The following is a 17,433-nucleotide window of genomic DNA, read 5'->3' on the forward strand; positions in this document are numbered from 1 at the left end:
TAGTGCTTATCAAAATAAGCATGTAATAAACCCAGCTATGGAAGTATCAGTGTTTGGGTTTCCATTTGCTAATTGACTTTTTGGGCTGACTGTTGGAGCTTTTGGTTGATTCCTGCATCCCTTTCCTGAGTCTGCTCAGGTTTGCAGCTTTTCAAATGCCTCTCAAGCACCACCTCTTCACTGCAAGCCTTATTTCTGCCTGAGACTGTATAAACTCATATGTGTGGCTTTCTTGAGATTGATCTTTCTCCTCTGGTTCATTTTGGAGGCTGACACAATTCTTTTTTCCATCAGTCAAAATGACCCAGCGTTCATATTCAGGCTCATTCTGCCAAAGCCCTTTGGAAGCACATTGAATTAGCCCCTTTCTCTTTCCTAGAGGGCTTTCTGGTTCAGTCCTTCATCAGGCAATCTGCCAGCTCCACTATCAATTTGTGTCTGTTACATTAGCCTGGGCAGCTTTTGATGAGTTAGACATGTGAGGGAGACTTTTAAATGTGATGTTTGTCAGTGTTCCTTCAGTTCACATTATTGAAATGTTAACTTGGTTTTTCTGTAGTTGAGAGTATTTATTTCTACTGCTATTTCTCATCCTGCTCAAGAAAAACTTGCCTCAGTGGCTCTCTTCATTTTGTGAAGCAGATGTGGTATCTTGATCCTTGCTCTCTGTTCTTGCTTTTCCAATTATTTATCTGCTACATCCTTAAGAGCATTTGATCTGTCTCCTATTGATTAGGACAGGTCCTATTGGAAATTCTGTGAAGGACAGTGTGAAGTGTCCCCCCATGAAGGGAAGGATTTGATAGTGCTTGACTGACAGAAAGTTCTACATTGGTTTTAAGAGTGACTTATGTTGTACTACAAGAAAAGAAAATACTGAGTGCAGAACATTGGCAAATAATTTGAATGTGCTATGGCAGAAGTTCCAACACAGAAAAGATAATTAAGTCTAATGATAGATTTTAAAATTTCTAAGTGGCTATAATCTGAAATGTAATCTACAATGTTTTAATTGACTAAAAATAGGTAATAATGGGTAATAATACTTCTTTAAAAATAGCTAAAACAAAATCCCTTGCATAGATACAGAATAATTTATGGTTATTCCTATTTTAGCCTTCAGCACTGCAAAAAGTGCTGTTATTCACAGTGCAGTTTTGCAAGCAGGTCTGTGTTTGCTCACACATTGTATTCCAAGAACTCACATCTTGACTGGACAGGCTGTGCTTTAACTTGCACATCAGAGTGAATTCAGTCTTATCCTGAATCTCCTGCAATGACCCCACACTGAGGGACAGCTGGAAGTGCTTACAATGTACTAAGCAAGTGAGCTGATGACAGCCTCAGCTCATTTGGAAATTTTAATGGACAAGAACTGATATGGGTTGCAGGATTTGAAAAGGTTTCATTTTCAGCACTGTGGAATTAATTGGCCCAACCTGTGGTGTGCTTTAGCAGTAATTGGTGTGTGCAGTGCCCCTGGCTCTGGGGTGAGCCAGCTCTGGGTCTGTGCTGGCAAATTGGGAATGGAGACTACTTTGGCCAATTAGACTTGAATCACTGTTTTGAGATACAGCTAATCTAATTAGATTTTTATTGACATCTCCTTTCTTTTTTCTCTCTCGTGAGCAGAGGAAGGAAGGAGATAAACTGAGGAATGTGACCTATCAGAAATGTCTCCATAAAACCTGAACTTCCCAAACATTTGAATGTATCCAAACATGCTGCAGCAATTACATCTCTTAGATATTCACATCATATTACATTTTAAGTTGATCATTAAGAAGGGTTTTTTTTGCCTTTTTCCAATGATTTCTACCTAAAAAGAAAACCTTTGTGATAAAACACAGAGAAAATGAAAAATATCTCACTTCCTTGAGTTTTTGTAGTGCAGCTACAAGAGTTGCTGTAATCTCCAAGGTTTGTCCAACAAGAAGGGAGGTCAGGAATAAAGGGGTGGCTGCTTCATCTCTTGTGTGGCATCAAAATGAACATAGGGGCAGCAGGTCTAAATCCAGCTTTGGATTCAGTTCTTGATGAGAGGCTGTCAGGGAGTGTTGGTGGTAGCAGAGCCTGGTTTCAGTGGTGCAGTTTGTGTCCCTCAGCTCTGCCCCAGCAGCTCTGCCTCCTTCCCAAAGTGCATCTTGGAGCTGCTCTGCTCTCTGCTCTGCTCTGGCTGAATTCTCACCAAGTAAGCTGCTTTGTGTTGCTTTGCTTTGTTTTTTAAACCATGAAGTCAGCAGGACTTCAAAGCATCCCTGGGAGCTGTGCTGCATGCAGATGTTTGCTGTATCCAGGCACTGCTGAGGGGAAGCTTCACTGAAAGCAGTGAAAATTCAGATTAAATCTGGTCAGGAATGGATTGGATAGAAACCAATAGCAATTCTGACCTTATTCATCAGGTACTGAAGTGTTTACTTAAGTGTTTGGTGGACTCAGCTGGAAGGGACCTTAAAGTTCATCTCATTCCACCCCCTATAATTTCCCCTTTTTTCAATAGAAGAAAGCTGTTGCAATTTGAGGTTAAAACCACTTTTTACCCCTCTCTTAAAGGCAACATCTGTGTGTGCCTTCCCTGTCCAGGGGATTCACTGAATTTCTGTGTTCATACAGTGAAGGACATTAATAGTTAGGTTTGAGTGCAAAGTGTTTTTTCCTGACACTTCAATATGTTAATCATTTGAGCTGAGTTTCTGCTATCAGCAAAATCATCTTCACCTCTAGGTAGCCTGTAGCTTGCTAAAATAATCTAGTTTTTGGGTGGTATCTTACTGCAGGAGCTGTGATTCAGCTGCACTCTTGACTAGAGTTTTTTCCTGGCTTTTGTGTATGCACAATTTCCATTACTAATCTGCAGTTAAATGCTTCTTGAATGAAATTTGATTTTCAGAATATTAGCTTAATTGCCTTGTCTAAAATGAAGGATATATGTATATTTAATTTGACATTATTTCCCTTTTACCTTCTTGAGTGTTTGTGCTGCACAGAAGCAACTCTGCCTTTAAATCAATTTCCCAGTTGCTCTGTAATGTAAACTCCAATAACTTCTAATTTTCTGTAATCTCTCTTATACTGAATTGCTTCCCACCAGATAGTTTTCATAGCATGAGTGTACAGGTATGTACTGCAAACAGAAATTGTAGTGACATTGTGTGTATTTCTGTCTGGATGTACAGAAGGGCTGTGTATATATAAATGTGTAAAAATGTCTTATTTCTTACCTGTCTCCTTGGCATCTTTACAATCTCTGTGTAACTAAAACTACAACCAGCTGTGATAATTCTGCATAAATTACCTGGGGGGAGCCTTGGATGTTTTGTCTTGGTCTCCAGTTCCATCTCCAGTTCCTTATGTGACTCCTGAGTCGTGGCAGGTACTTTGTGTTCTCTCAGGAATGGCACAGCCCATGACCAAATTGATTTCAGAAAATCAGATTTGATGCAGCCTGGGAGATGTTAGAACCAATCAATGAGCCAAGGGCAGGCTGAGGTGCATCACCTCACTGAGGAAGGAAACAAATCCCTGCTTGGAGTGGGGCCTGGGCCACATCACAGGCTTGTCATAGAAATGGAATAAATGAATGTGCACACGTGGATTATATCCCTGAACACCCGTGCAGGTGCCTTGTAAGAATTAGAATTTAAAATAACATGGATATAAATGACAGCTGGAAATACCTACTTTTTTTTTTTCTTTGGCAGTACTGTGATTTCTTGAGATGAAGTTGAAAATTGTATCTTTTTCTGACAAGATATTTACATTTCAAAACTTTTTTTTTTCCTGTTATAATTATGTGATAGATACAAGCATTTATTTTTTGCTAATATTTGGTTTTAAATAGACATGGAATGAGAACTGAAGGAAAAATGGTGACTGTTTCACAGGTTTTTTTGCAGCAGATTTATTATTCACATTAGCTTCAGGCCATCAGAAAGTTGCATGTCTCAAGCACTGCACATAATGAGTGAATATTGGATCATAAACATTTGAGAACTGTTTGCTTATTGCCCTGTTCACATGCAAATAATAGTGAGGGAGTGCAAACCAGGCTTTTAAGGGACAGCAATATTAAGTGCTTGGATTCTGGTTTGACTTAAGCAGAGGCATTGAGCAGAAAAATAACATTTTCCCTCTTACAGATATCCTTCAGGTGTCAGTTCTGCAGAATCCTGGTTTTATTACATCAATCACAAGCAGCTTAAGGCTTCCAAAAACATCCTCACAGACAGATGTTGAGCCTGTCTGGGGATTAGAAATATCCTCTTCCATTAAGTATAAATTAACTTAATCACCAGGTATGAAAGATAAGCAGCATAAACATCATTCCCTGAAGCTTTCATTAAAATTAAAATTCTATTTAAAACTAGGCTCGTACTTTCTATGACTTGATCCCCCTTCAAAGAGATTATATCTGCTGTAAATTTTTACAGTGACAGAGTGACAGAAATTAATGTATTGGGGGCAGTGATGTTCTCTATAATTTAACTTCTGCTGCAAGTCATCTTTCAGCAAGAGAGGTGATTGGCTTATTTTTAAGTAATAATTGGTCTCTAGTCTCTGAAACACTGAGAAAGCAATAAAACTCCCTAGCACCCAGTTGCCATAAAATGAAAGCATGAAGTCACATGACTTAATAGCAGTGTAATCATCAGGAGAGTTATTTTGTGTATGAGAATTCACCTGCTTTAATAGGAGGATTAAGGCTGATCAAATGCAATTGCACTGCTGCTTTCAGCTCCCTTGGATGACAAGGTAAAGCTCCTTTTCTGTCCCAGCACAAGCACAACTGCTTTCTAAGAATAATTTCCACATGGGAAGAAATATCCTGGGGTTTTTTTTCTTTTTTTTTGACCCTGTTCTACTGTAAGACACTTGGTGGTCTAATTTCAGTGTATTCCCAGGTTTTACAGCTGGTTTGCCTGTGCACTATCCTGCATTATTATTTGTCAGGCACACTTTTCTAAAGAAACAAAAGAAACTCTGGAGAAATAATGAGGCACATAAGTACCTTGAAAGCAAATAGTGAACACAAATAAATCTACTAGGAATAATAACAGCTACCTCCACAGAAAAAAAAATATTGGGGACTATATTTAATGATCTTTGTTCTGTAATAATTTTTGCTACAGTGGAACAAAGTGTTTGGATGCAGAATTTGCATTGCTTATCCATTATTTCATTACAGTAATGCCATATTTTCTGCTGCACTCATAGCTGACAGGTAATAACATAAGCATTCACTGCTTGTGTTACACTGAGTAATAAATTTGTAGTGAATACAGAATGATACCACCATTATTCTTACGAGGAGGAAGTTGGAAGTAAAGAATCTCAATTAATAATTAGGAAATAGCTGGGTGTTTTCAGCACCTGAGACTCCTCAGATACATTTCTCCTTTAATTATTTAAACTATGAATTAGGAAGGGCTGTAGAAAGCAAACTACAACTCTAGACTTCTCTGCATATGAAATGAAAATGTCAGTAATGTTCTCATCCATGGCTTTGTGTCCCTGGTGTGGAGCAGAGCAGGATCCACGCCAAGTTTCTACATCTTGGAAACACTCATTAACACTGTGTGAAGGCAGCAAACTTTGCAGTCTTCTGTTTCCTGCCAAAAGCTATTTAATCTTTAATGAGAAGTGTTTATTTTTATAATAAATCCATCAATCTGGAGAGGCAGTGAACCATCCTTCTCAGGAAGGGGACTGATGGCTGTGGCAAAGCAGCAGCACTCGAGGGGCAGGAGCAGAGCCCGGCACGGGTGGGAGCTGCTGTGATGGTGCTGACAGCCTGCAGGGGCTTGGGCTGCACTTTGCCAACTGGCTAATAAATTATTGTGGTGTTATTAAGCAAATGGCAAAGCTGTGGAGTACATTTTACCCATGGATTCACCTAAAATGTGCTCACCAACTCCCCAGAACAAGCAGTGTGCTCCACGTCTCTCACCTTCCACAGGGACACCCTGTCAGGCCTGGAAGCTGCAGGAGAAGTTTATTGGTGACTTACCCAGTTTATTTCTTTAGCTAAGATACAGAGTTTTTTTTTCTCTCAGAGAGAGATGGAAATTCTGCTTTCAGCATTTTCTGCTTCCCAGAGACAGGACAGCTGCTGTGTTTTCAAAATGGATTTGGTGTGATCAGAAGTTCGTTGTCTGCCAACACTGTGGTGATTATCAATCCTTATGTTTAATCTGATTGATTCTGCTCTTTGAAATATGGACTCTTTACTGGGGCTGCTTTGCCTGCCTCAAAGCATTCTCCAAAGTGTTGAATAAACTCCATGTAACAGCCATAATTTTTCCAACATAACGTCAAAAATCTCTTACTCTTCGGGTTTTAACGTTCTTTTAATACTTCTATTTTTGTGCAACTATATTATTATTTTGAAAGGTGGAAATTCTTGTGCTATTAATGTTTTTTCACTTTGCCAGAGGCTGAAGAGGGGATGAATATTCATTTTCTTCAAATGACACTCAGATTGGCCAGAACAAAACAAAAGCTGATTACTGACACAACATCCAGGCAAACCATGAAACTGCTTGCTATGACATCCTGGGAGTGCTGGAAGTCTCTGTGTTAATAAAAGTAATGGGATTAGTTCATAAAAGCAAATTCATGAATGGTTGATAATGCAGAGACACTGCTCTGGCTTGGCCTTAGTTTCCTAAATGATTTATTTCTGTGAATGAGCACACAAATAAATTTCCTTCCTACGTGCTCCAGGTACAAACACTTACCTGTTCTTTGGGAGGTCCATATTCTGTGGTGATAAATGGGTGGATAGATAGATTTATCATGCAAAATATTCTCTGCTTTTAACTATGTTAACATAGTCCTTGCTTGGAGAATAGAGGCTCAGCTGAGGGAATAATTATAGCTTCAGAATCCAGAACATAATATTTTCTTTTATTAGGTAAGCAGTTGTAAGCTGATACTGAAATTGCTTAATTTATACTTCTAGCAATGCCCTAAATGTAAAATACCTCAAGTATGCATTCTTAGAAATATTAATGTTGTGATTCTTGCCCCATTTTACTCTGAATTTGACAGCTAAATTTTATATACAAGTGTACAAAATGCTGCAAATTTTGAAACCTTTAATTAGTAGTTGCAAATTTGTTTGTCCCTTAGCAACTTGTATTTGCATAAAGATTAAGGCTGGTCAGAAAGAAAGGAATAAAACAGAGATGGAGGAAACATTAATAAATTAGTAATCATGTATAAAAGATAAGTAGTCTTAGATGTCATTTCCATAAGCTTTATTAAAATTTAAATTTTTTTTAAAGCTGCACCACAGTTGATCATTTCTAAAGAGTGATCTGTCATAAGCTGCAGAATTAGAGAAACTAATGTATTGAGGTCAGACATTAGTATGTAAATGAAGCTTTGCTTTCTTCTGTGTGGCAACAGAAGCATTACCTTATATTTGACCTTTCATTCATTTGCCTGACTCAGCTGTGTCAGTCAAAACAATTAATTCTAATGAGCAGTTTTAAAGAGTGGGGCTCAGCTTTCTTCTCCTCCTCTGGCCTGTTGGAAATCCCATGGGAGAGGAGCTGATGGAGGGAACTGCACTGTGGGTTCTGCCCCCAGCCCCAGGGAGTCCAGGGGTTCCCAGGTGTCAGAAAATAAACTTTTATTGAGGTTATTGAGGTAGTGTCTGTGGTAGCAGTGGAGAATTGTACCCTGAATATATCAGTGTAAATCAGGGAAGGTGAGTGTGCAGAATAGGCAGGTCTGTGGATCAATTCATAGTGCAGACACAGGCCAGCCCTTGTGCAGAGTTTGCTTTGGAAAGTCTCAGTTTTATTAAAAGTGCAAAATATATCTTCCACTATAATTCAAATTGTATCATATTAATTGGGCCCTAGTGTTTTAAAAAAGGAAAAGTAAGGAAATCTTGTGGGGGAGTTAAAGAATGAAAACAAATCATTAAACTGTATAAAAGTCCTGACCTGCAAAAGCAAAGAAGTATATTCCCTTCTTTTTCTTTTTCACCGAATGGAAGTACAACATTTTGCAATAAATACTAAATTAAATTTTCTTGTTCTGATGTAAATATTTTACAGACTTTCCCAATGTGTAAGTGGAAGGGAATGAGACATGCAGTAGCATACAAAAACCTGCTGGTTTTAATTTCAGGATACTTTTCTAATAGGAAGCATGGATTTAAGAGTTCTCTCAGTAAAAGTTTGAAATGGTATGCTGGTTCTGAGTTTTATCCATGACCTCAAAGACTTTTCTCTGTAGAAAGGAGGAGAGGCAGGAAATTCGAGGTGGTAGAGCTTTGGAGTTTGTATAAACCAGAATACTTAGATAAGACATGGACCTAGATAAAAGGAAATATATGATTAAAACCATTCTGTTTAAATCCCTGTTATGAATATTGTGTTTTCTAAGTAAATTGTATTTGATCCCAGTTTGTACAACAAGGCTTTCCCACAGCCTGAAAGATTTTGCAAAATCAGATTTCCTGCCTTTGTGTAATCAATTGCTACCTATATGCTATGACCAGACTTCCCAACTTCTGCCATTCCTTATTTAACAAGACTGGATGGTTATTTATGAGACTTGACAAATTGTCTGCGGATTTCACGTCACCCAGAGATCCCACGGGTGTTTTTTGACCACCACTGCTTACCTGCCAAAATTATGACAACAAAAAAAAATTGATTCCTATGAGAAAAGGAGCTGCAAACGAAGGTTGGGTGGAGCGAGGAGTGGGCAGCGACCCCCGTGTATCCCCAGCGCTGCGTCGCTCTGTCTATTTACAATTCTGTTTGCCATTTGTACCAGAGGAGTCCCCGTGGCGGGGCTGAGCTCTGAGCACTGTCCGTGCTTGTGTGCTGCAGGTGCCCGAGCTCTGAGCTCTGTCTGTGCTTGTGTTCCACAGCTGCCCGAGCTCCGAGCGCTGAGCTCTGTCCGTGCTTGTGTTCCGCAGGTGCCTGAGCTCCGAGCGCTGAGCTCTGTCCGTGCTTGTGTTCCGCAGGTGCCTGAGCTCCGAGCGCTGAGCTCTGTCCGTGCTTGTGTTCCGCAGCTGCCCGAGCTCTGAGCTCTGAGCTCTGTCCGTGCTTGTGTTCCGCAGGTGCCAGGGCTCTGAGCTCTGTCCGTGCTTGTGTTCCGCAGGTGCCTGAGCTCCGAGCGCTGAGCTCTGTCCGTGCTTGTGTTCCGCAGCTGCCCGAGCTCTGAGCTCTGAGCTCTGTCCGTGCTTGTGTTCCGCAGCTGCCCGAGCTCTGAGCTCTGAGCTCTGTCCGTGCTTGTGTTCCGCAGGTGCCCGAGCTCTGAGCTCTGTCTGTGCTTGTGTTCCGCAGGTGCCAGGGCTCCGAGCTCTGTCCGTGCTTGTGTTCTGCAGGTGCCCGGGCTGGGAGCTCTGAGCTCTGAGCTCTGTCCGTGCTTGTGTTCCACAGCTGCCCGAGCTCTGAGCTCTGAGCTCTGTCCGTGCTTGTGCTCCGCAGGTGCCCGGGCTGGGAGCGGCCGGGGCCCGGGGAGGAGCTGCCGGGCGCTGCGGCCGGCGCGGAGGCGGCGCTGCCCTCGCTGTGCCTCAAGCAGGTGTTCCCCAAGTACGCCAAGCAGTTCAGCTACCTGCGCCTCGTGGACAGGGTGGCCGCGCTCTTCATCCGCTTCCTCGGCGTCAAAGGCACCACCAAGCTGGGCCCCACGGGGTTCCGCACCTTCATAAGGTCAGTTGGCTCCAAGCTGCACCTGCAGCTTCCCGCAGCTGCAGTCCCGACAGCTCCGGGCGCCCCCGAGGCAGGATTCAGCTTCTCTGCTGCCAGGAATGACACTTGGGGAGCTGCTGTAGAGGTTCTGAAGGAAGCTTTATTTCTTTGAAGGGTTCTACTAACAAAATCCGGGTACATAGCACAGCCAGGGGTTTTTATAAGTTTTAGGGAGATTGGGATTCTAACCAGTAAAATTATAAATTGAGAAGTATCCAATTACTTTGAGATTCTAGGTGAGAAAAGACCAGTAGAAATCCTAAATGATAACAGGGGTTTCAGTATGAGGAGAACATTTCTCATGAAAAGTTTCATTGTCTCAGGGTATGAAATCCCAAGGGCCCTTTTCAGGAACAGTTGTATCATCCACACACACCCTCAGCTTGCAGGCTTTGTGACGCCTTCCAGCCTGCAACCCCTGTTCTGTGATAAAACAGATCCATTTCCATCATTCCAAGCTCCAGGACAATCCATGAGTTGTGTCTGGGAGGAAGTTGGGTCTTTATTTGACAGCAGATACGATTTGCCATCTTCACCAACATGTCACGTTCCCAGTAAAGGGTGGAAATATCATTGTGGGGAAGTGACAGCTGAAATTGGGTCACTTGATGTGATTCTGTCAGCTGTGGGGGCAGTGCCACTGCCCCAGGCTGCAGGGAGGATTCCCAAATGCCAGTTCCTGATGCACCGTGCAGGCAGGATTTGCATTGTGAAATTGCACCTTGCAATGTCAAGGAACTCAATTTATTTTTTCACATACTTTTTATTTAGGAGGGGTTTTTTTTCCCATTGTTTTTTATGGCTATATCTGTTCTAGTCATGGTACAAATACCTCATTTTCTGTCTTTCATTGACTATGACAAAAGAAATGAGCAGCAGCAGCAGATGTACTCTTAAAACACAGATCCTGTTTCTATGCAGATGCATTTAGCATTCAGGAATGAATATAAAATGACTTGGTTTATCCAAATTACAATATATAGAAAATGTTTGAAGGCATCTGCTCTATCCACAGACCAGCACAGGATTGCATCCAGTTCTGTATTTTTTGTAGTTTAATCCAGCCTTATTTTGGCACTTGTCAGAGGAGCACAGAATAAATGCCAACATTTTCTTTCAAGAATATTCAGATAAATTGCCATATCTCAATGAAATAGCATTTGCAGTTTCTTAATGCATGTTAAATTAAACTTTTTTATAGTGGCAGATATTTTTGTTTATTTTCTCCCAGAGCATCTATACCAGCTATAAGGCCCTTTTTTGAGGAGCTGTCACTGCTGTTCATTTCAGAAGGAAGGTCAGGTTTCTGTGTGTGGTATCATTTTTCAGGAATAAAATGGTACACGAGTGAGATTTCATGTGTGGGCATGTGCTTGCCAAGACTGTCCACCCAAATTCTGGCTCATCAAAATCTGTTTTCCTTTAATGTTTTCTTCATTCTAAAATAGTAGCTCAAAGGGAAGCACTGTGTCTCTAGTCCTTGCTTGGATGCTGCCTGGGAATTTCTGGGCTATCTAGGTGAGGCTTTGCTCTTACTTTAAGGGAGCTCTGTTGAGGTTACTAAAGAGTGAGATTTGCTTCAATTACCCAAATTTGGAGTGGATTTTGGGGTTTTTTTGTTTCTTTTCTGGTGACATTTTTTGGCCAGCTCTTTGGCACATGCAGTGGTGGCAGCCAGGCTGCCAGACATCTGGAAATCCTGGACACAGGGCCTGTTCCCATCCATCATCAACACTGCACACCAATCCCAGCTCCACATCCCCACATCCAGAGCTGCTTTCCCTGTAGGGTTCAGTGCACCAGGGTAAATCCTGCTGGTGTTCAGGCACAGAGAAACCAGGCTGTGCCTGAAAGCTTCCTCCAGCCCTTTCCAAACAGGATCAGTCAGACAAATAAAAGGGTATTTCTCTGTGCAAACTCTGCCTCATGCAGATAGTCTGTGCAGATTTGTGGTGGATTTTGCTCTGTACCAATTAATTCCATTCTCTTACAGCCTTAGAGTACTGGAAATACCCTGGGAGAAAGCTCTGTGTAACAGTCAGGTCATATTTTTAATTGAAATATTCTGGGTTTGGGCCTGTTCTATTCAGATAGGAGCACTTAATGAATGCAGGTTTGTTTGCTCTCTGCTGTGTGTGATTTATTAGAGTGAGCACATTACAATGGGTCTGTACACATGACATGGGTAAACTTTTCTCCTGCAAGTTGCCCTTGCAGAATTTTTCCTAACTTGGGAGTTTGGATGTAACGAGAATCTCTTCTTTGTTTCTTTTTAACAGAAACTGCAAACTGAGTAACAGCAATTTTTCAATGGCTGCTGTAGATATCCTCTATATTGATATCACAAGGAGGTGGAACAGCATGGGCATTGACCACAAGGAATCTGGTAACCCAGGTTTGTATTCAAAAACTATGAAATCTGACTTTTGGGGTTATTTTTTTTCATTTTGAGTTGCTCAGGTACACCTCAAATATTTGATAGAAATGGGAAGGAGCCATGTACACCTGAGGCATGCACATACAAATCAATTCTCCTGGTTAGTGCTGTGGCAGTTACTCTTTAGGTAGGTGCAGGTCACCTCAGTTCCACAAGTATATAAAATTTGAGTATTTGCATTTAGCTTTTCAGGGTGGGTATAAATTACTTAGTGGTTAGCTGGTAGAATTTCACCAGGAAAAATAAGAGACATGCAACTGAGTATTCAGGCTTTCAAAAATTAGGAGATATGTGTATGGTGTCAGTGAACCAGATGCTTTTTAGGTGTTAAACTATCCACTATTTCTGCTGGCTTTATGTTTGGCCCACTCCCAGCTGTAACCAAGACAAGCATGATTCTGTTGCTCTAAAACAGCTTCTAACTTTTTTCATAATGTGTTTCACATGAGTGTCACTTCTGGGGAGAAAGTGTGTGTGTCTGCTACCAGAGGTGCTTTCCCTGCCTGCAGCTCACCGTGACTGATAAAACAATTTACTGAGCTGGCAGCTGCTGCTTTCAGATAACTCAACAATTCCTTTGCAAGCTGTTTTACAGCCAAGATCGTAAACGACCCCAGCTGCAGCCTTGGTTGAGAGAAATTATACTTTAGAATGTAATTGTCATATTTTGAAAAGGTGCCTTTCCTACTGCATCAATAAGCCAACACAGTTAAAAACCCCAAACCTTTCAATAGCTCGTCCTTAAATAATCTTCTTAAGTGTATGTTCAAACTGGGAGAGCTTGTGGCATTCTACACAACCAATTGGGGTCTGGCTTCTTAATTAAGAATTTGAGTAGGTATTACTTCAAGGTTTTAAATACAATAATTAGTGTTAATACTCAGCTCCTCTTCCCTTTGGCTCTGGGAATGTGCTGTTAGTGATGGAACAGCAGCTGAAGTGTTCCCTGCAGCATGGGGCTTCTCTTTGCTATAATACAACTGCTCTGCCTCTTCCCACACAGAGACATTTTTTGGCACTGCACTCTTCAGCTGTTTGTTTTTCATTCAGTTGAAATAACTTTTGTGGGTATGACTGAAAAAATGGCCTCTTCACCTTCTAAAGGGTTTGTACCTGGTACAGGCTGTGCAGGAGGGAAGTAGTGCTTCAAATAAACTCACATCTTGCTAAGGTGATACTTGGCAATGGGGTTACCTTCATAGTGCTGCAGACTGAAACAATACATTGGTGTGAACTTGTGGGTCAGATCCATCTCTAAAGCTTTGAAAAGACCCATTCAGCTGCCAACATAAACTTGTTTTTCTCTCCAGCTGAATTGTTTTCCTTGATGCTCAGTATGTTACTGTGTCTAATTTGGTTTCAACTTAATTTTGGCAGCAGAAATCAAGGTTAATACTACATCAATTTAATGGTCTAATACCCTAAAATGGGTTCTTGCTGTACCACTTTGCCTCTGGTTTCCAGGCTGAGGTCTGCAAAGCCAGAAGCTGCCTCACTGATAGAGAATGTCACCCATCTGTAACCCTGCCCTGAAACACCCAGTGAGCGTGGCACAAATAAAACCTTGGCTTTTGCTCTTTGAAGGACAGAAAATCTCTTTGCTTTCTGAGCATTCCAGATGGATGCCATTTAAACGAAAAGGTGTGAACTGACACCATTGTTTGTGTTCACACCCATCACACACACATTTGGCCTCGCTGCCACAAGCAACAGGAGATGGCATTGTCCCTAAGGAATATGCCAGTGTCCTGTGAGCACCTTTTCCTTGCAGGAATGTGTCTGCAAGCCTTTGTGGAAGCCTTCTTCTGCCTGGCCCAGAAGAAGTACAAGTCGCGGCCGCTGCACGAGCAGGTGGCGCTGCTGATCGAGCAGTGCGAGTGCCGCCTGGCCGCGCTGCAGGGCCAGCGGCTGCTCTGGGGCTGCGCGCTGGGCGAGCGCCCCGCGCCCGCCGCCGCCCGGCCCCGCCGCCGCCCGGTGTTCCCGCTGCAGAAACCGGCGCGGCTGAGCGCGCTCGTGTGCCGGGACACCACCGGCAGTTAATGCCCGGCCAGCTGCGGGCGCTGCTGCGGGACACACTGCCGCTGGAAGCCCTTCGTTTCACCGTGACTACTATTTATTTCAGCTGTATTTTTTATTTATGCTTTACAAAAAGTCTACTGCAACCTCGTGTTGTCAAATAATGACCCTGGCAATGACTATTTCTTCGCCTCTCTGTGGGATTTACGGTGCACATCCCATGACAAACTGTGCATTCATCCTGAGTGTGTGAAAGAGAAGGACCAAAGCACAGGGGTGATAACCAGCACCGTGGGATTTGCTGCACTGGCTGAGGCACGCTCGTGTCTCAGGAATTACATTGCTTTGTGTGCACAGGACATGTCACAGAAACCAAGGAAGGAACTGCAGTCACAAATACCAGACTGGAAAACTGAAATCTGCAATTACACTTGTGGTCAGACTTCAGGCCTTGACTCTTTTCTTTCCATGGCTTGGACTGTACATGCTGGAATCAATACAGATTTGGTCAATGTCTATGTACTTATTTTTTAAAGTCAGTCTTAAAACACTCAAATGATATTTTGGCTTCTACTTCTTTGTACACGTCTTGCCATGACAAGTACTGTTAGTTTTTTAAAGAACTAAAACTCTTTATCCTTTTGCTTCCACAGAACCAATAAGCTCACACTTATTCACAGAAAAAGATTTACTTTCTTGAGTAAAATTTGGTGAATCAAGTGGTGGTTTTATCTTCAGGGATTCAGCACTGCCTCTGCAGAAAGCTATTCAAAGGCCTAAGAGGTCACTTAAATTCCAGTGGAACCAACCCTCTCACTGACTTTAGCCTAAACTAACTGTGTTCTAGATTTGCTTATTTTTTGTCTTTTACAGGTCCTTTTGGGACCTGCAGTAACATCTAGAGCAGATCTTTATTGTCTTTGCACATATTCTTTGTTTTTCCCTTAAATAATAGTGTAACTGCATGGATTAGATCTGAGGATGTTGTGTCAAAACTGGGCTGTACTGCTGGAGTAGTACAGAGGGGTGTTATTTTTCAGGGAATGAACCATGACTTCCATGATCACACTCTTCTTGTGGGGCTGAGCAGAACATGAGAGTGGCTGGAAGGACAGGAATTACTTGGAACTTCAGGGGTGTTGAGTGAAATTCTTTGTGGTCTGCAGTTTTTGACAATAATGAATGGCTACATCTGAGCTTGATTTTCCTCCTTTGTTCTACTCTTCAGTGTTAATGCCTTGGCTTATGTTTTTGTCTCCTCCATGCTATCAGAAATGGCAAAGCACTGAGCTTTGGGTTGAGAACATTCCCTGAGCTCTGTGTCAAAATGTTCCAGTGGCTGTGTCACTGAGGGGGAATCCACCTGTTTCATGTCAGGGACTAAATGCACACACAGTATTGAGTGGGTTTTCATTTCAGGGAATGTTTGTAGGCGTTTTTTCCTGATTTCAGTTTTCAGCAGCATGTGTTTTTCCCAAGTGGCAATAGCAGCATGGCAATGCAATGCAGGAGTCAGGCTGAGCCCACACCAAACTAGTCCCCAGCATGTGTTAATCTCAGATGTGGGCATCCCTTCTCCTTATCTTTTTCTGTAACACAAATAAAATAGTAGTAGATGATCTTTCTTAGTTCAATGGCCAGACTCTTTGAAATTTTATGTATTGTACATAAGAGGACAATTGTAGACTAACTAATGCCACTGCCCTCAGCCTTGTTCAAATGTCATAAAGATTATTGCAGTATGAAGATAAAATGCAGAACTCCAAAGTCTGGCACCTGTCAGAACAAATGAAGCTGAAAGGGTCATTTTTTTTTCACACTTTCATTGTAATATATTTGAAGACATTCACAGGTTGAAAAATGGTTACTTCTCCTTTTGTGACATCTGACATTTGTCTTGCGATTGGCAGTGTGTTACTGGAAAATAGCTTACAGTTCCTCTCATCTCATGATTGATGTCCTGTAAAGACAGAGTTATAGAGGAGTTGGATTTGAAATGCTGACTGTGAATGCCTTCCCTTGCACCTTGCACACTACAATGTGTGGCCTAAAATATCCCGGTTTTGCAATTGTGTAACTTACCCTGATATCAGTGGAATAAATTAACTATTGTATATTGAACACTGATAAGATCTCTCCCTCTGTGGGGGACCTTTATACTCTCTGGATCTAATAGAGGTTTTTATAGCTTGTGCATCCACAGGCTGATGCTGCACGCCCTATTCATCGCCCACTTCAAAGATGAAGGGTCCCTTGTAGAATAGTCAAAATATTCAATTATCTGCCTCTAGTAATCCAGTGTTCATGTATTTATATAATTGGAAAATTGAATGCCATATTATTCTCGGGGAGGGAATAAACCAGGAATGTACTTTAGAGATTTAATGGCAGTCACATTTCTTTTTCTTCCTGTCTAATTCAATTTCCTCTGAATATTATTTAGCATCCAATTTCATAGAGCCTTTAAGTTACTAGTCTGTGCCCATGCAAATGACCAGAGACACTTTATCCAGGATATGAATGCTAATGCACTGATAATCTGTTAATCCCGAGGTACCTCTCTAGCTAAAGAAACAATGCAGGAAAGGCGTTGGGTTTTTAACAGCACTTTTGTGTATATTCTCTTCAGAGAATACCACAGCACTGCACTCAGCACTGCACATTATTCTATTTATGACATATATGATATGAATATTGTACACCAGTGAAATCTTTCTTGTTATCAGACACACCGGATCTGGTATTCCTGTCTGGGTAGAAATCAGAATAAAACAACATCTAACGAAAATTTGAGGCGAGTCCAGAATTCCAGCCCTCTTCCCTGCAGGCATGTGTGCAGCCTGGATGTGCCCAGACTCGCTCCTTGCTGTATTTGTGTTGTTTCTGTGCATCAGGCTGTCGCAGGTAAGTCACCGCAGTCTGTGCTGGGCTCTGGACGCTCCTGGTTCTGTGTGCGAGTCCCCGCGGAAGGTTCGGGAGCTCGGACAGACCGCACAGCGACGCTGCACACCTGTGGCCATTTCCTTAAACGGGCAGGGCAGGGGTTCGCTAATGAGAGTTAATGAGCAGCTGGGACAGCCAGCGCACTGTCCCCAGCGCACTGTCCCCAGCGCGGGCCCCGGAGCGGGCCGGGCTCTCGGCGCTGTGCCCTCAGCCGGGGCCGCGGCGGAGCTCGGAGCCCTGGCGCTCAGGAGGGATCTCGTCCCGCTCCAGACCGAGCCCGGCGGGGTAGGTGAGCTCCTCCGCGTGCTGGGTGCTCGT

The 17,433-nt window shown here is 42.4% G+C and overlaps 1 protein-coding gene across 1 annotated transcript in view; it reads left to right on the top strand.

The window, feature by feature from the left end:
- TTLL11 (tubulin tyrosine ligase like 11) overlaps nucleotides 1-15,368 on the top strand; it is a 34,275-nt gene extending 18,907 nt beyond the window's left edge. Inside the window, exons 7-9 of the mRNA XM_079324497.1 lie at nucleotides 9,456-9,680; nucleotides 11,999-12,114; nucleotides 13,928-15,368. Coding sequence (XP_079180623.1) covers nucleotides 9,456-9,680; nucleotides 11,999-12,114; nucleotides 13,928-14,196 — 610 coding nt within the window. The 3' untranslated portion in view covers nucleotides 14,197-15,368. The remainder of the gene's footprint in view (nucleotides 1-9,455; nucleotides 9,681-11,998; nucleotides 12,115-13,927) is intronic.
- Nucleotides 15,369-17,433: the final 2,065 nt, after the last annotated feature.

The sequence above is a fragment of the Erithacus rubecula genome (assembly GCF_903797595.1).
Source record: "Erithacus rubecula genome assembly, chromosome: 21".
Taxonomy (NCBI): Eukaryota; Metazoa; Chordata; class Aves; order Passeriformes; family Muscicapidae; genus Erithacus; species Erithacus rubecula.